Source organism: Euprymna scolopes, chromosome 41 (assembly GCF_053919585.1).
Source record: "Euprymna scolopes isolate OS-2025 chromosome 41, ASM5391958v1, whole genome shotgun sequence".
NCBI lineage: Eukaryota > Metazoa > Mollusca > Cephalopoda > Sepiida > Sepiolidae > Euprymna > Euprymna scolopes.
Genome location: NC_136522.1, coordinates 19,859,515 through 19,884,242, shown reverse-complemented (window position 1 = coordinate 19,884,242; position 24,728 = coordinate 19,859,515). Strand labels below are relative to the sequence as shown.

Genomic DNA, 24,728 nt, shown 5'->3' with positions numbered 1-24,728 from the left:
ATCTTCCCCGGCTAATACCCAAATATAAAGTTTCTCATTGGTCCAAATCCCCTATATATAAAGCTTCATGTCTGTGGACTAAAAACTGACAGAGGAGTGTGGTAGGCAAAATTTTTTAAACAAATATATATATGCATATATAAATATATATAGAAAGAGTTTTGTGTTTACTATAACCTTTTTACGCAAATATTGCACAAGTATAAATCTATGTAGAATATCTGCATGAATATAATTACACGTAATAGTCAACTAAAGATGATCATCCCATAAGAAAACTTGTAAACTGAACCTGCTACAACTGTTCTATATCTTCTAACCCCAAAACTCTCATCCATTCTTTCAAATATTATCCAGGTTTAACCTTCCTCTTAAGTCATCAGAACTGCCTGTCTTTAAGACTCCCATTACGAGGTGCTTTCAGTAAGCTTCCAGACTTTTTCTCAAATGGCCACTTTTATTGATAGCACACACATGAAACTCTAGTCCCCTTCAAAGTAATCTCCTCCGACTGCAATGCACTTGTACCATTACAACAACTTCTGGAAGACCCTATGGAAGGTGAGCATGTCAGTGACCTTCATCACAGCCTCTTTCATCTCCTCAATTGTCTCATAACGACAGCCTTAAAGGTTTTCCTTAGGTTTAAGGAATATCCAAAAATCACAGGGAGCAAGGTCTGGCCTATAAGGAGGGCGAGGATACCCATCAAATAATTTGTGACATGGATGGAGTTATGGACTGCATCTTTGGGACAAATTTCATGCTAATCTTCTGCATCTTTAGTTCCTCAATAATAATTGTGTGTATAGTTCCCACACTGACATCAAATTGTGCGCTTATTATCTCTATAGACACATGACAGTCTTTATCGATGAAATTCTTTATTTGGCCAATCAAATCTGGTGTTCTGACTTCCTTACTCCTTCCACATCTCTCATCGTCAGTCAGCGACTCCCTGCTTTCTTCGAATTTTTTATGCCACACAAAAACTGATGCTCAATTCATATAAGATGGTCCAAAAGCAGTCTGAAGCGTTCCATACCTTACTGTGGCATTTTTTCCAACTTTAAAACAGAATTGTATTGCATATCGTTCTTCTAAAGTGTACTCACGTCCTGATTGCATTTTTGAAATTCACCAGCTGTGACAACCAGGCTTTAGTAGGGTGTATTCCAATACTGTTTAAATGGGACATGAAATCATAGAAATTGGTCAGTCATCTCATAAGATGTATAGCAATAACATATGGAATTTTCAAGAGTCTATAACAATTTTAAATGCCTGTACAAAAAAAAGTCTGGAAACTTCTTGAAGGCACCTCATGCATTTAAATTCAGTTCATGATGGACAAGAATATACATGAATACCTTTACAACACAAAGGATGAATAACACATATTTGGGGATTCAACATCTGACCTATCGGAAAACATATATGGTCTATCTTTGGTCTTGTCTCAGCAGGAAAAGCTGCAATGGAAATTCTCCCCAACAATGACAGAGCCTCGGGTTTTATTTTTGGAAACATTTTATTCCAGAATGTTTTTTGTAACCTCTTGGAAAGTTGCATGCTGCTTACATTCTGACTACCTCCATTTCTGATGCTCTGTTTGGAGCCACTACGATCTGTCGACCATCTCTCTTTCTCTGCTGACTCTAACTGACTCTTTTCACAAACTCATTTCCATGTATCTCAAAAAGATGATCTCCCCTTCTAAATGACGTCATTAGTATACGTCACTAAGATAATCACCTGATATTTTTACATGTCATTATTTCTAAGTTGTGAACTAAACTGTTATGATAACATTTTTCAGTTACATTCCTAAATTAATGTAAATAAGTATTTATTCTATGTATTTTGATTATTCTAAAGCATATTTTAGCTGACAAAACTTTTTGGCTTGAATAATCATAATAATCATCGATCAGCACACCTTTCAGCGTTGCCTGGTCAATATTGAACACTGGAAATTAGAAAATTGGTGTTTCCGAGAATTCAGAAGGTTGTAAAAGAAACACAACTGAGTGGGGTGGGGCATGGGTAAGAAGTTAAACTGAAAAATTGGGAAGGAGGGGGGTGCTTGTTAAGATAGAGTCGACAGATCGATTTTTAAAATATGTGGTTTTAAGTGAAAAAAATAGTAATATATCCATGTCGAAAATAGTAATATATCCAAAAATTACGTAAATCCATTGAGTAGAACAACTGTTATTGTGTTTTTAGTAAAAAAAAAAAAGTCTATCGTAACATTATGAAACACTACGTTGGCCATTACAGTGGCGAAAAAGGAGAATAACATTTATTTGGGGTTTCAACAGCTGGCCAATCTGGAAGCATTTGATCTATCTTGGGTCTTGTCTTGACAGAAAACTGCAATAAAAATTCTCCCCAAGAATGTCAGAGCCTCAGGTTTTATTTTTGGCAACTTTTTATTCCAGAGCGTTATTGGAAAGTTGCACGCTGATCTAAGTTCAAACTCCTTGGATTAACGTTCACAGGGAACATGAGTTGAAACAGATACATCGAGAGCATTGCCAAGGCTGCTGCAAAGAAGGTGGGTTCTCTCTCTACCATACTAAAAAGTTACTCACGCCTGAAAGTATCCTGTACCTCTATAAACCCACCATTCGACCATGTATGGAGTATTGTTGTCACATTTGGGCTGGTGCATCTGCTACTAATGTCTCACTTCTGGGCAGAGTTCAAAAGAGAGTCGCCAACCTGATAGGTCCTGACCTATCATTTAAGCTTCAATCTCTGTCCCATCGACGAAATATTACATCCCTCTGCTTGTTTTACAAGTATTTGAATGGTGGATACTCTGACGAACTACAAACTCTTGTACCCGCTCAACGTAAATACCCCGGCAAATCCAACAAGCAGCAAAATCCCACCCCTACACAATAGAGATCCCTAGATGTAAAAAAGCCTTCTACTCTAATAATTTCTTCCCCAGAACTGCTAGACTTTGGAATTCCCTTCTGGGTTCCTGCTTCCCCAACTGTACTGACATGCAGAAGTTCAAGTGTAATGTGAATAAACATCTTGCTGCTCAACTCCCAACATAGTATCCCTGCAACTTATGTCCTTGATAGTAGCCCCCTATATCAAAGTGGCAATGTGCCTTGTTTGGGGTGAAAATGTAATAAAAAAAAACGTCCTGTTTACGTTTTGATTATCGCCATTTCTGACATCCTCTCTTCGGAGCCATCACGATCTGTCGACTGTCTCTCTCCCTCTGTCGACTCCGACTGTTTTCTGTAACTGATTTCCACGTATCTCAAAAAGACAATCTAAATGACGTCATTAGCATACGTCACTAAGATAATCACCTGATGTTTTTACATGTCATTATTTCTGTCAGCTAAATTGTTATGATAACATGTTTAAGTTACATTCCTAAATTAATATGAATAGATATTTATTCTAAATATTTGGTTATTCTAAAACATATTTTAGCTGACAAAACTTTCAGGCTTGAATAATCATAATAATCATCGACCAGCACACCTTTCGTTGTTGCCCGGTTAATATCCAACATTTTGCCATTCAAATATACTTTTCCCATATCTGAGTTCTTATATATCCTTTCCTTATAACTATTGATTCAGGCCTCCTAAACATTTTTATTTGATGCCATCAAACTTGTTGGAAGCTGTTTCCTTCCTCATGCTATGCATCTTCTCCTTCCTGCAGCCCCTTTTTTACAATGAAAAGATGTGGCTAGCCTATCTCTACTGTATCTTTATGTTCATTGTAGATGCTCAGCTGAGCTTGAATCCATTGTCTAATCCATGTAAAACATTCGTAACAAGAACTCGCCGAGCCACAACCAGGACAGAAAACTGTCATTTCTCTTTCTCTGTACCAAAGAACAAATGTAACTTCCATGAACAAAGTTTCTTTCCTAGAGCGTTCAATCTTTTTTATTTTTTCACAATCAATGCCCAGCCAAAAGGCCACACAAGATGGAACAAAATACCATGAATCTGCTTCCCAGCTGATTTCAAACTAGTCGTCTTCAAGTCTAATGTAAACAAATACTTGTTGAGTCATCCTCTTGGTTAAACAATACCTTTTAAGAAACTTTCTATCCATTCCTTTGGTTGTTTTCAATCTTTGCGTGGTGGCATTCATCATCCAACCAATGATCTCTTTAACCCTTATCCTCGAGTGTCCCTCGAACCTTAATAAGTTGTGACACAGAGTAAAAAAAAGTGTCCTTCACAATTAGTCTTATCAAGTATTCATTTGATTGTTGACCATTATGATGCCGCTGGTCTTTTTTTTATGTTGGACTGTAATATTTGCTCTGTTCAGCTCTATGGCGTCAATCTTGCCAAGTTTTATCTTCTATCTTTGGGAAGGAGTTTATAGCTAATTGCCTGAAACGCTCTCACCTAAAAATGCCACCTGGGGCTGCTCACTCAAGCAATTTTTAAGAGATCAAAGTGCACTCCCCCTTTTCCACTAGGTTCTTCTCCCTACCATTTTGGCCTTGTGTCACATCTTTCCCAGGGTTGGCAAAAGCTAAATACCTATATCCCTGCAACCATTTTTTCTAGTGACCTTGGCAACAGATTTGATGTAAGCATTCCATTTCAGGTCAGGATTGAAGGTCAGTCCCAGAAGCTTGTCTTTCTTTGAGGCGAGAGCCATTCATATTATTTGTGGCCAAGTAGGAATCAGAGCACTGGTAGTGAAAAGATAGAAGGTTGGTTTTGGATGCATTAAAATTAACCAGACACCTTTTGCCCCATTGCATCACATACTCAAGGTTGGAGAAGAGAGACTCAGAGAGATCTTGGTTGTTGATGGCCTTTGAAGTGTTGTCATAGATAGCAGTGTCGTTTACATATATGTCGATGAATGAACTTAGAATGTGATTTGGGAAATCATTGGTAAAGATAAGGAAAAGAGTTGGCCCCAGAATGGATCCTTGTAGCATATCAATGTTGATACAAACCTATCAGAGAGAGAAAGGATTTGATGGTTGTCAGTAAAATATTGTGCAGATCGATAAAACGAATGCCACTTTTTAAAATTTTTACTGTTTTAATCAATGAGACGACATAATATGATTTTGAAACAATTCATTTTAAAATTCGTAAAGTTCGAATTATGTACATTAGATTAATTACCAATTACCATCTTTGCTGATAGGACGATCTTATTTTTTTAATGCGTGAAAGGTGATAACGTACGTGCGAACATGAAATGCTTTAGTTTACTATTGTATAGATTGTAGCCATTATTGTAAGAACAATTCTTCATTATACTAATGTGTTGCCTTTTCTTTTCAAGCAGTAACAACCTTGTCTATTGTACTCTATTATCCAGGATACAACAGTTTTAAATAAATAATTGTATAAGGCGAGTCATAATGGTTGGGTTAGGCAGAAGAATATCTCTCCTGACCAGGAATTTCCAGCAGGAACAAAGGGAAAGAAGAGAAAGAAGTCATCACTAATAAAGTACTAGTATCTATCTATCTATCTATCTATCTATCTATCTATCTATCTCTTTCTCTCTCTTTCTCTCTCTCTCTCTCTCTCTCTCTCTCTGTATATATATATATATATATATATATATATATATATATATATATATATATATATATATAAAGCTGAACGTTTGTGTGTGTGTCTGGTCACGAATAGGCTCCTATATAGTTGACTATTATAGAAAACTGATTACATATAATGATAGAAGATGTATCGAAACACAGGAATGGGTATGTTTGATCTGGCATAATGATAATTCATTAAAATTGTGGAGTCTGCGTACGCGCCTGGTCCACAAAGTATGAAAATAAAAAAATTTTAAATTAAAAAAAAACGTTTACAAGTGTTTTTGATGTAGATGTACATAATAATACTTTGATAAGTATGTTTTAACTAAAATAGGGATGGTATAATAAAATTGTGGGGTCTCCGTTCGCGCCTGGCCTCCATAGAATGGAAATAGGCACAAACTTTAATAAAGACTTTTCATATCTATCTGCATAAGTATACTTTGATAATTATGTTTCAGTTTGGAGAAATATGATATAATAAAATTATTGGGTGTTCGCACCTGACCTCCATAGAATGGAAATATGTCACAAAGTTTAACAAGGTTTTTTAATATAGATCCACAGAATATTGTGATAAGTGTTTCCGTGTAAACAGGTATGGTATAATAAATTATGGGGTTTATCCATTTTATTTTTACTTTCATCATATTTTGCTTTGGTTTTGACACCCCCAAATTCGAAGCTATCTCTTTACAACCCTTCCTTTTCATAACCTATCATACTTTCATAAATCAGAGTCCATTTTCTGTAGGCTGTTTTTGAACCCAGTCAACGACGGGTACTTTTGCTAGTATATATATATATATATATATATATATATATATATATATATATATATATATATATATATATATATATATATATACACACACACAGAATTTTACAGAAGATCAAAAAAACATTGGTACCGTAAGTTTCAAATATTATATAAGGGAACCAGTTTATGGTCGCAAAAATGTTGAATTCTCTTCAGGTTCTGTTTATATCTGTTATCAACAGAAATGGTGACCACACATTGTTTTTTTTTTTATTTTTTAATTTCAAAATCTTTCTATCTGAAGAGAATTCTTCCTTTGAGGCGAGAGCCATTCATATTAATTGTGGCCAAGTAGGCATCAGTATATATACACAGACTCATATCTAAAAGATATTATGTCCATATAAAAAAAAACTCTTTTATTCTTTACTAGCGGGGGTACCCGGCGTTGTCCGGGTGTTTAGAGGTGTGTGTGTGCTCGGGCGGGGGCGGGGTAAATCAAAACAAAAGAAAAAGCAAAATAATCACTCTGTTTAAATATTATAAAAAAAAAATGTTAAAACTTAAAATAAATGGAAAAAAAACTAACGTAAGGTAAATGAACGATGTTAAAATTTCTTAAAATCGGAAAAACAAAAACAAAAAGAAAACGCGAATGTGATGAAAAAAAAACCAGAAAAACGAACGTTAAAACTTATTTAAAAGATCTGAAAAATAAAAACAAAAAAAAAACATAGAACGTGAAAAATAGCTTAAGTTTCAACATTAAACCTTTAAAAATCGAAAAAAAAAAAAAGACATCTCACACCACAATTCGAACTCACAACCTTTAGATAAAGTGTGCAAAAAAACCTGACAAGTTACCCGCTCGGCAGTAACAAGGAGTAGCTGAAGCGCGTTGTAATTTATTTATTTAAGTATTAAAAACAGAATTGACATGTGTCAGCAATAAGAGTTAACTTTGCTACTTCTAATGATTAATGAGGTCAAATAGAAGTCGCGGAGTTAACTTTTGTTTACCCAACTTTGACTAGGTTTTTCCTCAAGATATTGGGGAGGGGGAAACCAGCTCCCCATTGTCCAGATTGAATAGCAATTGTCTGCTATAAGGAGTTTGGCCCCACATTGATCAAAGCTGATTGCTTCTGGACGTTTGAGATTGCCGGGAACTGCCTTTAGCTTTGAATTAGTTTCAGTTTTATACAAAAAAGCTGAACGAACACAAAACGGCATGAAATAGCAATAATTTTGTAAAAATCGATGTAAATAAATCTAGAGGCGACCCGCATTCCCAAATCCTAGATATTATTATCTAGGGGGTATATAAACAGTTCTAAGTGATAGTAATCGTCGACCGTCGGTGAAAAAAGCGTTTTCAAGACATACAAAATGCGCGCATTTTCCTTTTATATATATAGACTAGCGGGGGTACCCGGCGTTGCCTGGGTGTTTGTAGGTGTGTGTGGTGTTAAATAAAAAAGACATCCAAACATACACACAAACATACATACATACATACATAAATACATTTTCGCTTTTATATATATATAGATTAGCAAAATAAATATAAAGTATTTTGGAAGAAATCTATTAATATGAACCGTTCCTCTTGAGTAATCCAATTTATCAAATTTCCACTAGGAACTATTACTACGATATTGCCCCATTGATTACTGTACACTCTTTAACCCTTATCCACGAGTGTTCTATAGGCCTTGATATGTGGTGATTCCTATGTAGGAAAAAATCTGTTCATAATTTTATTTTTAGATTTTTTTATTTCAAATTAAAAATTTTGATTTTTACTTTGAAATTTTTATATTATAAATTTACTTAACGGGAAACGGAGCCTGCTAGTAATATATATAAAGTTTTATTTTTCTTTGTAAATATGAAGTAAAATAGTAAATTTAAACTCCCCCAGGCAACGCTGGGAAACGGAACCTGCTAGCCATGTATATAAGTCTTACTTTTTCTTTGCAAATATGAACTTCAATGATATCAATTTTTATTCTAGTTAATCAAAATTACATTATTAGTGAATTTAAATTGTGACACTTAAAACTTAGTTTTTTTAGTTTATAAATTATAATTGTTTGCTATATTGTTTTATCTATATGTTTGCTATCTATTACTTTAAGTTCTAATTACTGCTTACGTAGTGAGAATTGTATTTTGAATTTCCTCTAAATATTCCTATGTGATTTCTATGTCTGCTGTTTGTTTGTTTGTTTTTTTTTGGGGGGGGGTCAGTTTATTAATAGTGCTTATCTTCTGTGTATGCACGCTTTTAAGCACTCACTTCGCACATTTAAACTGTTTTATTGGTCCGTTTATGGTTTTTATGATATAACATTTCTCTGCGTTGCAAAGAGAGCATTTTGCTTGAGTTCTTTCCCACAAAAACCACATAGTAACACACACACACACACACACACACACACACACACACACACATATATATATATATATATATATATATATATATATATATATATATATATATATATATATACTAGCAGACTGCCTGTTGTTGCCGGTCATAAAATACACTTTATGTACAATATTTTAGTTTATGCAGATTTGTATTTTCTATTGATTATTGTATTTTACTAAATATATAATAGTAGCCGTTTAGCATAGCCCAGTCGTAAAATATGCTTTAATACTATAGATTTCCTATTTTATTATTATAGAGTCAGTACTCTACTTATTATTATATTGTACTTAATATATAGTAATGATTTCAAAAGTAAAAAAATAATAAAAACGTACAGATACAGACATTTTATACAAGAGACTATTTAACATAAGTGCATGTGTGTGTCATTGGGGTCTTGTCGCTAGTGTGCTATATCCGAGCTAAATTCCAGTCTTTCAACTTCCGAATCTTAGCTAAAACTAACTTCATTATTCACCACTTCTCAATCCATATTTTGGTTGAGCTCTGTTGCTGTTATGCCTGTCGTGATCATTTACTGCCGAGTTATGTTGTTGATCTGCCTCCATTTGGTTTATTTTCAGCTTTCTTCTCGACATCCGATTTTTCCTCAGCTTCTTATTCTCTCTAGAAGTTAGATACATCATTCTGAATTCTCTATTTTGACTCTGTCCTTAACTATTAATGGCTAACTATCCACGGCGTCACTTTGTCTGTGTAGTTCAATGGCTCAGTTGGTGTTATATTGTCATTCATTTCCTAGCTAATCTTTCCTCAAATTTCAATCTTCGAATCTGAGCTAAAATTATCTCCATCGTTTGACAGTTCTCGATCCTTCCGACATGTCTTAATTGAGCTCTGTCACTGCAGTGATCATTTAATACCAAGTTACGTTGCCAGTTGGCTTCCAACAGCCAGTGTTCACCAAATATATTTACTTTCACTCAGAAATCCGATACATCTGGTCCACCTTCAGCTTATTGCCAGACACTAACCACATCTTCTCTCTTCAGAAACTAGATACATCCTTCCAAATTTTCTATCTTGACTAAACTTCCCGGCTTTTAACGACTAATTATCCATAGGTTTACTTTGCTTTGTTGTTGTTGTTGTGGTGGTGGTGGTGGTGGTGGTGGTTGTTGTTGTTGTTGTTGTTGTTGTTGTTGTTGTTGTTGTTGTTGTGGAGGAGGAGGAGGAGAGGACAAATTCAGAGAAAATATTTTAATTGAAAGAAAAGTTACAAAACAAAATATCTCAGTTAAAATTTTAGCTGACACTTAATTTTTAGATATATATATATTTTTTTTACACAGGAATCACTATTTGTTAAGGCCCGGAGGCCACTCGAGTATAAGAGTTAATGGGTATACCTTAGTCAATGTGATTATAAGTAGTGGGAATTTTATAAATTGAATTACTTAGAGAGACAGTTCATCAAGAACTTGTTTATGTTGAACTTCAAGACAATCAGATTGTAGTCAGCTGGAAAGCAAGTAATTGGAAAAGAGTTCCACAGACGTGCAGTTCTAAGAAAGAAGTTTTGTTCAATGAATCTACATTTAGGTTTATGCACAGATAAAGAGTGTGGGAAATTATTGATAGTGGTTTTGGCTAGACGAGTGTTTTTCGTGTAAGTTTGGCGAGGGTGGGGGCATAGATTGAAGCTCAGCTGGACACTTGCCATGAAAATAACGATAAAGCAGAGACAGGCTCGCAACGTCTCTTCTGTGGGAAAGAGGTTGTGGGGAAGAGAAAAGGGCATCCCCCACTAAGCTCCAAAGTCTATTTTAAACTCTTTAAAGGTATGCATATATATATATATATATATATATATATATATATATATATATATATATATATATACGTATGCTATAATATTTTCGTCTTCAATTCTCTGCAATTATGCAGAATGTAGAAACTATGCATAAATAGAATTCAGCGTAATAGTTAAATGAAACTAATTACCTAATAATAAACCAAAAAAAAAAAATGACTAAGGATAATTACGTTCGTTTTTCAAAGAAATATGAAAATTAGTTAATTAATTAGTTTAGTTCAGAGAAAGACGGTCGAGAGTGGAGCCTTGCTAGCCACAGGATCGAAAGAGATTGTTTCCACATTCGGGGGGGGGGGGGTACATGAGATTAGCAAGATTAAGCTGTCGCAAACCCCAACACATGAAATAAACATTTATACACGAAAGTGATAGTTCGTATTTTGATGTTTTCCAAAACGAAAGAAAGAAAATCGAAGCGTGTCAACATGTCAGAACTATGAAAGAAATGGTGGAGGAAACGTCAAAAAAAAAAAAAAAAATGAAGGCGTTTCCGTTTGTTAATGTAACCCCCAGAAATGGTTATCCATCACTAGGACTATGACAACAGCGTGTTCTTTTTTATTGTGTTGACTCTTGAGTGTGTATCCGTGTATTTTATGTGCTTTTATATAGAGAGATATGGTTCTCGGTTGATTAACTGCGTCTAACTATGTTGGATGTATATTCGAGAATCAAAACAGTGAAAAGAATGTTCTGTTGTCATGGCCTCATCCACCACTGGTAAAGAGCTGTCTGCGTTACGTTAATTGTCCCGTTTTTTAACTGTGGCTGAATGTCTAAACAAAGACACACAAGCATACGCATAAAGAAATACTCGCATCCACAATGAAAATTTCTAGACAATCACATTTATTAATATGTAAGCGCATACATTAAGAGACACGTATCTATACTAGTAATCGGACGATTCCAATATTTTTCCCGATTCCAATACAATTACCAATTACGTACTAAATTCCCGATTCCGATACAATTACTGATTCCAATTTTATTTTATATATTTCTAAATATTCAACTATAAAGTTATTTTTCCCGATTACTGTAGAAACGCACGTTAAATGTGCATATCTTTTCTCAAACGTAAAAAAATACACTCGCGTGGTGGGGGTGATCTATATATTTTAGTTTTACTATTAGTTTAAAATCAATAAATATTTATTATTTCATTATTACTACCAACAGTGGAAGATTTTGTTTTAAACAAAATCAAATAACAAAAAATATTTAAAGGAACCGTTTTGGGCGTCAGAAGATAGGCAGAAAATTTTATGATTCCAATACCCCCAAAAGTCCCGATGTTTTCCTGACTCCATTAAATCATCCCAACACTAATATATGCACACAGAAACTCACGTTACATAGACCGCTATGTAACAATCAAACCTTGAAGAAAACTCAGCGAATGTCTCCTTGTGTCTTACTTTCTTTATAAAGAGTTTTACTCGCCTTAGGTAAACAGACGAGACGATCAACGGCCACACATGAAATATGTCGATGAAAAGAAACGGAAAACGTACAAAAGGTCAGCCTATATAAACACCCTGCGCGTATCCATACAGAACTTCTATCTTTTTTATATTGAAAATATTACAATATCATATGTATCTGGACATAGCAAAAGGTTCCCAACAATTTCATTGGGGTTACCAGAGCATTGCCAAGGCTGCTGCAAAGAAGGTGGGCTCTCTCTACCGTGCTAGAAAATTACTTATGCCTGAAAGTATCCTGGACCTCTATATGGCCGCCATTCGCCCATGTATGGAGTACTGTTGTCACATTTGGGCTGGTGCATCTGCTGCTTGTCTCTCACTCCTGGATAGGGTTCAAAAGAAAGTCGCCAACCTGATATGTCCTGAACTGTCATCTAAGCTTCAGCCTCTGTCCCACCGACGAAATGTTGCATCCCTCTGCCTGTTCTACAAGTATTTTATGGTGAATGCTCTGACGAACTACAAGCACTTGTACCTCCTCGACGTAACTACCGCCGACAAACCCAACTAGCAACTAAGTTCCACTCCTTTTCAGTAGAGATCCCTAGGTGCAAGAAAGCCTTTTACTCCAATAGTTTCTTCCCCAGAACTGCAAGACTTTGGAACGCCCTTCCGGTATTCTGCTTTGCTAACTGTACTGATATGCAGAAGTTCAAGTGTAATGTGAACAAACATCTTGCTACTCATCTCCCTTCATAATGCCTCTGCAACTTATGTCCCCGATAGTAGCCTCCTACTTCAAAGTGGCACTGTGCCTTGTTTGGGGTGAAAATTGATTAAAAAAAAATTTTTTTTTTAAAAAAAGATCAGGTTATCTGGAGAAATTGGTCTCTAATTAAAAATGCAGCAAACATTGATTTTTTTTTTCCTCTCTTTTTTCAAAACTCATTCATATTCTTCAAAACCAAAATCAAAAACACTTATCCTATAAAAAAAACAAAACAAAAACATACACACACACACACACACACACACACACACACACACACATACACACACAACCAAACGCCATAAATAAATATTTGAAGAAATAAAGAATTTGTAGCATTAAAACATTTACCAAAATGACTGAACCGGGAAAAGGTTGGTAAACCATAAAACGAAAGAACAAAACCAAGCACAATGAATATTTGAAGTTACAACAAATTTTAAGCATAAAAAATTTCATATAAAACCTTTTTTTTCCAAAATTACTGGACTCAGCACTAAATAACCCAAAAGAGGAATGATATGACGTAAAACAAAACAACCAAACAATTGCAAACAACAATTTGTTATAAACATCTTGGAAAATGTGAAATCTATTCTTTACTAGCAGACCGCCCAACATTGCCCGATCGTAAAATACACTTAAATATTATATGTTAATTCATACAACTTTCGTATTTATTATTATAGAGTCAATTCTCTATTGATTATTATTATATTGTACCAAATATATAGTAGTTATTTCAAAAGTAAAACAAAATGACTTGAGTGCCATTAGCTAGAATTAAAACCAAAACATATAGCTCTCCAGCCTTATCCATTAACGCATGACATAAATCGTATACAAAATCAGCAAAAAAATAACATTGTTTAACCTATCTTTTAATTAGCGCATGTGCAGAAAAAAAACCCACAGGTATAGTCAACTTACGTCAGGCCAAGGTCAATGTATATTTTTCAATTTTGACCACCTTAACGGCTATTTTACAAACTAAAAAAAAACAAAGTGTGCTACAAGTTCAAATACCCTATGTATCAAATTTCAACTCTGTAGGCCAAATATTCAGAGAGGGGTTTGGTAGAAACTTTAAGCAAACATACCAACAAGGTCACATATATATATATATATATATATATATATATATATATATATATATATATATATATATATATATATATATATATATATATATATTCTGTTTAGTTAGATTATGTTTCAGATACCGGACCGTTTCTGACAATCCAGTAACCTCGTTAGACTTTACAGAAATGTTTGTTTATGAAAGAATGATATCGGGGGGGGGGGCGAGAAAAGCGAAGAAAAAGAAAAGAGGGAAAGAGTGGGGAGTTTGGATCGACAGTATTTATTGGTGAATCCGGGGTAGTCTGTGTGGTTGTTCTTTCCATCTTTTCCTTTCAAAAAGAAATATGTTTTCCATCGCATCCTTCTAATCAGGTGAGGTTTGACAGGTAGTTTCTTTTGCTTGTCGTAGGTATGTTCTTGAGGGACAAGTTGAAGTTCACCTTTTCCATAACAAAGTGTAATAATCCAAGTTGTTAGGATATAGTGCTCAACTACCTGTTAAACCTCACCCTAAGAATGATATCATTCTTCCATAAACAAACATTTATGTAAAGTCTAACGAGGTTACTGGATCGCCAAAAACGGCCCGGTATCTGAAATATAATGCAACTAAACAGAAAAAACAGTAATAAAAAATAAAACGTATATTTGCTCTACAATAGTATTGAGCACTCTTTTCAGGTTTTTATCAATTACCATCTTAGCTATATATATATATATATATATATATATATATATATATATATATATGTATAATTTCCATTTGCTAGAATGTTTTCATCTTAAATTAAATGCAATTATGAAGAATGTAGAGACTATGCATAAATAAAATTCAGCATATTAGTGAAATTAAACCAATTAGCTAATAATAAAGTATAAAAGGAATAAGTAATTAACGAACGCTCGTTTTTCAAAGAAAAATGAAAATTAGTTAGTCTTTATATCGTCACTCCCATATCAATAACTCAGTATATTAAGAAATTCGTTTTAATATTTTTTAAATAGAAAAAGTAGACTTTTTAATATCAGTGTCAGAGCGAGAAAAAAACTTTATATTCATCAATTCATTTACTTATTTGTTTGTTTACTTCCAGGGCACTTATCTTAAACTGTAGGAGCCGTGGTCGGCTCCTACCCTGACTAGCGTGACACTGGGGCTACTAATTCTGCTGTCAGGGCTGGACGACATGGCTGTGTCGAACCAGAATGAACGCGTGGTCACGCCCACGCTGAGTGACGCACCTTTTTTTGACGGCCTCTTCCGAGAGATGAACGTTCAAGTTGACCAGATGCATCGGGACATGCAGGCCATGCGCAATGCCATGCTACGCATGAACCCAACCGAGGAAGCCAGTGCAGAGACGAACACAGCTCTTGATAAATTCAGAGACCCAATCATGGTTGGACCCGATGGAAACAAGCGTTTTCAGGTAACTACAGACATATATGAGCATATACATTTTTTTGTGTGCGTGCGTACACATATGATTTGGGTGATTTTTTATCTTCTGCTTAGTGTAATTTTTAACCCTTTACCGCCAAATTGTACTTTTAAGTTGCCTTTCAGAAAAAAAAAACAAAAAAAAAACCAATATTTCTTACTCCTATGGCTTGTAAACCTAACTGGCTCAATAAATGAATGAAAGGTTTATTATGTTCGTGCATCAGCTGATTGGTTGGTTGTTTTTGTTTTACGGCATATCAACCCTTTTCAGGTCATTTAATGCTGAATCCAGTGATTTTGACGAACAATTTTTTAATAGAGTATATTTATTATTTTTTTTTTTAAGTCGGTTTCTATTTAACCCATAGTTGGGACCCTAACAGGTACTACCAGTCCGGGTCAGAGTGGACCTGGGAGCAATGGCAATTAAAGGGTGGCTCCACACTCCCCAAAGCCTGCAAGTTCAGCTAGAATTCGTCACTGCCAACTTTCTCTCTCAACTTCCAGCACGTGTTCTGCCAACCACATCTGCCAACAGGCATTTTATTAGAAAACTGACCCCATTCCATTTGCATATGTGTGCAGTGGAAGATGAGATCTCGTGAGATTCCTCGAGACTACACCTTAAAAATCCATGGCTGCCATCTTTAATTTCTTTTTCTTTCAGATCTCATCCGAAGGTAAGTTGTATAACCACATGATACACATACACGCGGGCGCTTTCTTCTTTGATTATTACATTCAACTCTACAGCCTCACCATCGGATATAGTTTAAGGTCATATCCAGGACTGTCGTGCGTCAGTTGGGTTTCATGATTAAAAAATTAATTTATTGCATAAAAAAATTTCTAGCAAAGGGTTAAACTGTAAATTTTCAACGTTATATTAATATAGGTTAGGAATAATACTTATTGTATGTGTTATGTATATTTTCTTGTGTTTTATCTATTTTATCTTTAATGTGGTTAATTCTACTTATTGTTATTATTTACTCACTAGGAGTAGTCACACAAGCCATCGCCAAAAATTGCTCTTTGAGAACAGCTTGCGGTGTTCCCTGGAGTCTGAGCGACAATACTTGCAATATGAACAATCTTTATTTTCCATATTGCATCCCATTGCACGTTTGCTAAAATTGCTTCGTAACAAGTTCTAATTAAGTTGTAATTACCTTAGTGTTACACTCCTCGACTTTTTGATTGGCTGTATAACTGTCTAATGGCTTCACACGAGCCACGATGCTATATTTTAACTTTTCACTTGATGTCGATTTTCTGTGCTGACTATGAGACCTGATATCGGCCAAAAATATCGTCTCAGAAACGATCGTACACAAAATTGTTGCTTATGTTAAATTGTTGAAGCATACATAAATGATTATTTCTTAAAAGTACAGTGGATCAAGTGTAACGTTCCTTGCTAATAGTCAAAGGTGGTTTTGTGGTGGGGTTCCAATTCTTCGACCAGCGGCAATCGTCACTTCCTGCACCGATGATTGTGAATTCATGAAACACTAGTGTCTGTAGGTATAACAAATTTTAAAACATTATTATTCATAATTGTCTGTCTGTCTCTTTGTGTGTGTGTCTCTCCCCACCTCTCTCTCTCCCTCTCTCTCTCTCTCTCTCTCTCTATATATATATATATATATATATATATATAGGTTAGTTATTTATTTGAAACGTTCAATTTGTATATACCAATCATGATGGATTCAGAAAATTTTTTCCATAAATAAGATTTTTTATATTAAAATACAAAACAATATTGCAGTGGTTACCTTTTTGAAACCTGGATATATATATATATATATATATATATATATATATATATATATATATATATATACTAGACCACCCGTGACCCGTTGGGTCAGTACGTTATATTAGCTATGGAATTCATGTATGAGCGTGACACTTGTGGCATAAAGAAAATAGTTTTTTTTTACATAACAGAAGCATTTCTATGAAAGTATATTAAAATGAAAAAAGAATATAGATAGATTTCTATGAGTCGTTCTGTTTATTATAATTGTTATTTTTTTTTAAATTACAGTTACTGAATTATAAGTGGTTGGTCATACTTATAGGTAAATATGCACTGAACAGGTATCATAATCCTTATTATAGTTAAATTCAAATTTTGATATATCATCTTTAAAATGAAATTGTTAGTTGAAAGTACAGAATAATAAAAAAAACACTCTCCACATGTTAATAATGGCTTTTTAAACAGAAAATGAAAATAAAATGTAACTTTTTTCATTTAATTTAAGCAAACATTCAGTACCCATTGTGTAAAGGAAAACACTATTTAATGTAATAGAAATGTGTGCATTTACCGATTCAGCTTTCCGTTTGGAAATGTAAGCAGACGACTTTAAAAAACATGGGAAGAAGAAAAAGAAATTTTTTTGTAATAACGCCCTCTAGTAAAAAGGTCTGCATTAGTTAAGGGGGATAACTCTATCCAGTTTTACATCGTTCCCTTTTTCTCTCTCTCACACATACACGTAACTATTTCTCGCGTACGTAACGAAAACAGAGGGAGTAGGAGTGTTGAAATCTATTAGAGGGAAAGTGAGAGGTGTTTTCTTTCCATAAATTGTATAGGGTAATATTTCATATTATTAATAGATTCATAGATAAATAGATTTTATAATATATATTATAATTATCTATGAATCTATGTATTATTTGTATATATAAATAACTATTTGATCAAATTAAATGAAATTGTTTGTATTAAAAGCGATATAAAAATTCCGGAATTGGAATAACGGATTGAAGACGTTGCTATTTACGCATGCGCAACCGGATGTTGAAAACCGGAAATCTGATTGCAAACATACAAGATCCATAGACTTTTAGTATTATATAGATATAGTATTCTATGTAAAATTTCTTTGTTTGCCTAGCAGAAATTTTAATTTTTTTTTTTTAATTCTTTTTATTAAATCAGATTTGCAAAATCACTTTTATCCAATTCAAACAATTTAACCCAAGCCAAATCAATGATACAACGGATCACATTTTTTTTCTAATATATATATATATATATATATATATATATATATATATATATATATATATATATATATATATAAAATAAAAATATTTGTTATTGAAAATTTGGATAAATTTTCCAAAACCCTTATAAATCTGTAAGGAATGTATACAAAATTTTAATTACCTGACAAGGAGTACAAATAAACAAGCAAAACCTTATTCCATGGAGTTTCAAAAAATGCAGCTCTTCTAGTCAGAGGAAATATACAATAAATTTTGCAGTTTAATGCATTAAAGGAAACTGCGAATATGAAATTAACCATACTTGCATCAAAAAAGTTATTTAACAGTTAGTTATAGTTTATAGGGATTCAATGAGATTAAGAAAACAGGAAGTGGGGAAAAGGGAGAAAAACGATATGGTAAAAATCCAGTGAGAAAGACGATAAAATCCAGAACGGGATCAATCTGAAATGATTCCATTGAAAATCCACTGGTAATCCATAATAAAACAGAATTATAAATGTCCAGGGGAAATTAAAGCTTCCAGAAAAACCATCAGTTCATGAAGAAGTGAAGTTTCAGTTTTTATATGAGACGTTTTTTTAAAAAAAAGTAACGGATAATGCAAAATGGAAGTGTTAAAGTGGAGATTCAAATTGAAATTGAAAAATGGGGTGATAAGAAAAAGAGAGAAAAAATGAAAAAGAAAGAACTGCACGCCTGTGGAACTCTGTTCCGCTTGCCTGTTTCCCTCCCGACTTCAACCTGGATGTCTTCAAGTCCAACACAGACAAATTCCTGATGAACCGTCCCCTTAAGTAATGACACTTTATCAATTCTCCAATACTATTACTACACTATCCCATTGATTACTGTACACACAATAACGCTTATCCCCGAGTGGCCCTTGGGCCTTGATAAGTGGTGACCTCCATGTAAAAAAAAGATAAGAACAGAGAAGAGGAATAAAGAATATTAAGAAGTCAAAAAAAGAGGGGAGAAATAGATATAGTTGAGAGAGGAGGAGAGTATGAAAGGGGGGAAAGGGGGCGGATAGCGAATCAACTTTTTAAATCTATTTTTAGAACAGATGAACATAAGTCAATTGATGTCAATTTGACCCAGACAGGAACATAATTGAGTAAAGACAATAATTCAGATTTATTTATTTTAAATTTGGAAAGAGATTAAAATGTGTGAGAGGTTTACTGATCATAAGCAATGGTTTAATAATAATTGTACACATATATATTTCTGATTTATAATATTCCGACTTTTATTATGTTTATGCAATTAAAAATTCGGTAATTGTTCATATACCAATAAATTTTAAGTCAGTATAAAGTGACTTAATTTGTAAGCTTCAAAATGACCAGTTTTTGTAATTGAGCATTCATATATTGATTTTGTTAAAACAATATATATATATATATATATATATATAAATATATATATATATATAAATTTTCATCAGATTTTAATGTGTGTCTTATCTCGCTTATATATATATATATATATATATATATATATATATATATATATATATATATATATATATATTCACAGAGGATGACAATAAAGTATGGAAGGGTAGATTTTGACCCTTCCATATTTTATTGGCATTATGGTATTTAGGTCTGATTTGCTAAAAAAAAACAATTAATTTGAAATTTTACTTTTTTTAATTTAAAGTTGGACATTTTTAGTTTAAAATTGAGCCTTTTAAATTATAGTTGTTGTTTTTTTTTACTCTGAATTCAAGCTTTTTTTAATATGAAAGTTGTGCTTTTTTTTAATATGATTGCAAAGATCTGTAGTTTATTTATAACTTCTCTTGATTTTTAAACTTATTTACATTTTCCCCCTCCTGTGCAGGTACAAGTTGACGTCAGTCCATTTAAACCTGATGAAATCACCATAAAAACCGTCGAAAGGCAGCTGACTATCCATGCCAAACATGAACAGAAGACGGCTAGCTCGAGCGTCTACCACGTCTTCTCTCGCCAGTATACCTTGCCAGATGGGACTGATCCTGAACATCTAAGGGCCACATTGTCAAATGATGGCGTGCTCAGCATCCATTGTCCCCTAGAGCTCACAGACTCACCGACCAATCGACGTATTGCCATTGATAAAAAGTAGACATTTGGGGTCATTTCTAACTTTCTTTTTTCGTCCTTCCTATGTTTTGGTATATTTTAATTGGTAAGTATAATCTATATTATATTTCACTTTGTCTGTTTACTTGCCCGTCCACTTTTTCTCGGAAACTACTAGTCTGATCTGATTGGAATTTTGTATGGAACTTTTTATGCTAAAATGCAGTGAAGTAAGTATTATGGTATCCATTTGATAGGCAGTTCGGGAATTATAGGAATACTAGGGGAGTTGCTCGGGTGTTTGTAGGTGTGTGTTTGAAAAAAAAAAAGTGATGGTAGACAGGCAGGCACGAACCCGAAGCCTTGACATGAAGGCGGAAAAGAAAGCGAAAGAAAACGTGAGATTTTACCGCTGTGCTATGACGCGAGATGAACTGAAAAGCATTCTAATTTAGTGATGAAAAAGTTGACATGCAGGAAATGAAAGTTAAGTGAATGAGTTCAGAAATGAAATCACGCGGTTAGCCAGTGAAGTTTTCAGCTTTCCACCTGCAGTATTTATTTCCCCACGATGTTGAGGAAAACCAGCTCCCAACAAAAAAAGAGTGTCCAAATGAATAGCAATTGTCTGATATGAGGGGCTTACCCCATAGTGATCAAAGCTGATTGCTTCTAAACGTCTCTAGCAGGAGAGCTGGGGAAGCTGCCTTTGCTTTTGATTAGTTTTGCTTTTATACGAAAAAAAAAACAAACAAAAAACAAACACGCGAGAGGACGGAATAGCGTGAATTTTGTAAAAGTCGCTCAAATAAAAGATAGAGACGACCTAGAGACGATATTATAATCTAGGGAGTATATAAAAATGGTCTAAAAAAAATAGTATCCCCCCCCCCGAGAACCCCAGCAAAAAAAGCCTTTGCTGAACATACAAGAACGCGTGTGGCCGTTTTGCCTTTTATATATACATATATATAGATTAGTGTTTAATGCAAAACTGAGCTCAAATTTAACCTTGGCATATATTTATACAGGGTGCGTAAGGTATTTGAGGACACCTTAAACACTTAAAACACAGAAAATGAAATTGAAAAATCGTTGAAATTTACAATTTCTTGTAACAAAACAAATAAATGTGATGTTAATCTGTATTTTATCCTATCACCGACTCAATTTGAGTTCAAAAGCAATTGCAAGATTTGATCAGGTGGTCTATTTATGCCCTCCATTGTGTGGGCTATTATTTCCAATTGATTTGGTGTTAGGAGGATGCTTAATAACTTCCTTTTCAATGACACCAACACATCATAATCCAAAAAGTTAAAGTCTAGTGAGTTAGGAGGCCATAAGTTGTGGCATGATCATGAACATTCTCTGCCATTCAATCCTGGGTTTTGAGAGCTTTATGGAATGGTGCCAAATCTTGTTGGAAGACATAGGCCGTTCCATTAGTTACGCTGTATATCCAAGGCTTAACAATGGTTTGAAGAGTTTCGAAATAGGCATTTGCACTGATTCTAAGGCCTTGTGGAAATAATGAGGAGGTATGATGTGCCCTTTACTGCTAACAACAGCAGAAACCATGATTATTGCTAGAAACTTCATGTGCATAACAGTTGGGGTTCACACATAGCCGCCTATAATTTCTTCAATTGACTATTTGATCCTGGTCAAAGTTTTTTTTTTTAAGTGGAGAAAAACCAAAGACACTCTTCTGGATGATTTAATTTGTTTAAGAGTCGTTTTGCTTACATTAAACGGTTTTCTTTGATTTTTGTTGACATGAACTGACCTTGTATCGAAGGTCTTGATGAACAACATTCCTTATTGTTCCTTCAGACACTTGAAGATCTCTGGCAAGATGTTGCATTGATGCCCCAGGATTTTCGTCGATCATACCATGCATTCTTCTGACAAGTTTTAGTGTTCCGAGTGAGTCGGAACGTTGGCAATGCTGTTTTATATTGCTTGTTGATAATTCATCACCATTGTTTGTATTTAACTCTTTCCTAACTTTGCAAACGAAAGATCGGGCGACTTTTAGAAATTTTGCAATTTCTGAATTGCTATGTTTCGCTTTTATAGACACCATTACAGCGTGTCTTTTCATTTCATTAGTTATAGTTGTATTTGCCATGGCATCTTCTGAAGCAAAAAAAAACATTAATCTATATATATAAAAGCGAAAATGTGTGTATGTATGTTCGCTTTTTGTGCATGTCCAAGAAAGGCTTTTTTCAGAGAAACTGTCTGTCGGCTCGCAACTTCTTAAAACTTTTTATATCACATAGAAATTATAATATCTCTGAGTTAACAACAGAGCTTGCCTGTCGATTTAATTTGCTCGACTTCGGGAAGATAAATATTCAACATTTGTCGCTCGCCGCATGTGGATTAGTCTTTTTCCTATAATAAAAGCTAATTCTGGCTGTATTTTCCGGCTATCATCGGACATGTGCGAAAGCAATCAGCTTTGATCAATGTGGAAATATTTTCCTTATATCAAACAATTGCTATTCAATTTGGACTCCACCAACATCTTGGGAAAATTAAAATAAAAAAAAGCGTTCCCACAGTAAATGAAATACTATCCGGCAGTCCAAGTTGACCTCATTAAGTCATTAAAACGTGCACCTGCCAATTCTAAGTAATTAAATAAATTCAAACGTGTTTCTGTTAGTATCTTGCGGTGGGCCAATGGTTAACGTCGCACTTTTTTTTTCACACTTTAATTTCCAACTTCGCCTCAAGGGTTCGGGTTCGATCCTCATACTCATCTACCAAAGCTTTTTTTATTTTGCCCCCCCCCTCCCCGGAGTTTTGATTTACCCCAAAAAACATACACCTCCAAACACCTGGGCAACGCCGGGTACCCCCCCCTGCTAGTTATATATATTTTTAATTTAAACTAGTGGTACCTGTGGAAATTCCAAAGCGGCATCTTTCATATGTAATATATTGCTGTTGGGCATTCTGTGAGCGTTCAGCATGAATGAAGACACCATCATATTATTGTAGCCCTTTTGTTAAAACTGTAAAAATATTTATCTAAGCAAGTCTATATATTAATAAAGCAGCGTGTAGAACAATAAAACAAGAGGTGAGTTATTCATTTTAACTATTTAATAATGTAAGCATCACCGTTAAAAAAAAAAAAATATAAAGTAGTGATTTCAAAAATAAAAAAATAGATGAGCTGAGTGTCATCATCTATAATCGAAAACGAAACCAAAACTTATGAAGAATTCTTGGCAAAATCATGTATTACAAGAAATGGAAGGACACAACAATTATTAAACGACAACCACTCGAAAGAAAAAGATGTAAGCGTGACACACAAAAGAACACACACTCTATCGTATTAATGCATAGATTACAAAAATATGTGTCCCCAAATACCTTACGCATCCTTTATATATATATATATATATATATATACGCATCCTTTATATATATATATATATATACTTTATATATATATATATATATATATATATATATATATATATATATATATATATATATATATATTAACAAATATTATCAGACATGCATACATTAGCACATCTATATATTTATATAAGAGGTTAAAGTAGTTTACTTGAAGCATTGTTTAATATATATATATACGCATATATATATATATATATATATATATATATATATATATATATATACGCATCCTTTATATATATATATACTTTATATATATATATATATATATATATATATATATATATATATATATATATATATATATATATAAAGGATGCGTAAGGTATTTGATTAATAATATTTTTAAATCATTGAAATCATTTTTACGCGTTTTTTAAATCATTGAAATCGTTTTTACGCGTTTCAGACGTTCTGTGAAGCGTCCCCGTCAGAAATTATTTTCAAAATGTGTTGGAGATGTAAAAATGGCATTTTCGTAGTTTTCGAAATGAACTGCGAAAATGCCATTTTTACATCTCCAACACATTTGAAAATAATTTCTGACGAGGACGATTCACAGAACGTCTGAAACTCGTAAAAACGATTTCAATAATTTAAAACATTATTACAATGATCCAAACACAATTCTCAATGAAAAACCAAGACACGGAATAATAAAATAATGTTAAAAATATACATTGTTGGTGACTACCCCCTTATTTAAATATACATCTTTCTTTCGTTGGAATTTCTTAACTCATTTTATATAAATATATATATATATATATATATATATATATATATATATATATATATATATATATATATATATATATATATATAT

At 33.6% G+C, this 24,728-nt stretch overlaps 1 protein-coding gene across 5 annotated transcripts in view; it reads left to right on the top strand.

Moving 5' to 3' along the window:
• Positions 1–24,728, top strand: part of LOC145266395 (protein lethal(2)essential for life-like) — a 100,114-nt gene that overhangs the window by 73,993 nt on the left and 1,393 nt on the right. For all 5 annotated transcript variants that reach the window (XM_080122035.1, XM_080122034.1, XM_080122036.1 and 2 more), the window contains 2 exons: positions 14,992–15,327; positions 20,229–20,558. In XM_080122035.1, the coding sequence (XP_079978161.1) occupies positions 15,085–15,327; positions 20,229–20,495 (510 nt within the window). In that variant the 5' untranslated portion in view covers positions 14,992–15,084 and the 3' untranslated portion in view covers positions 20,496–20,558. The remainder of the gene's footprint in view (positions 1–14,991; positions 15,328–20,228; positions 20,559–24,728) is intronic.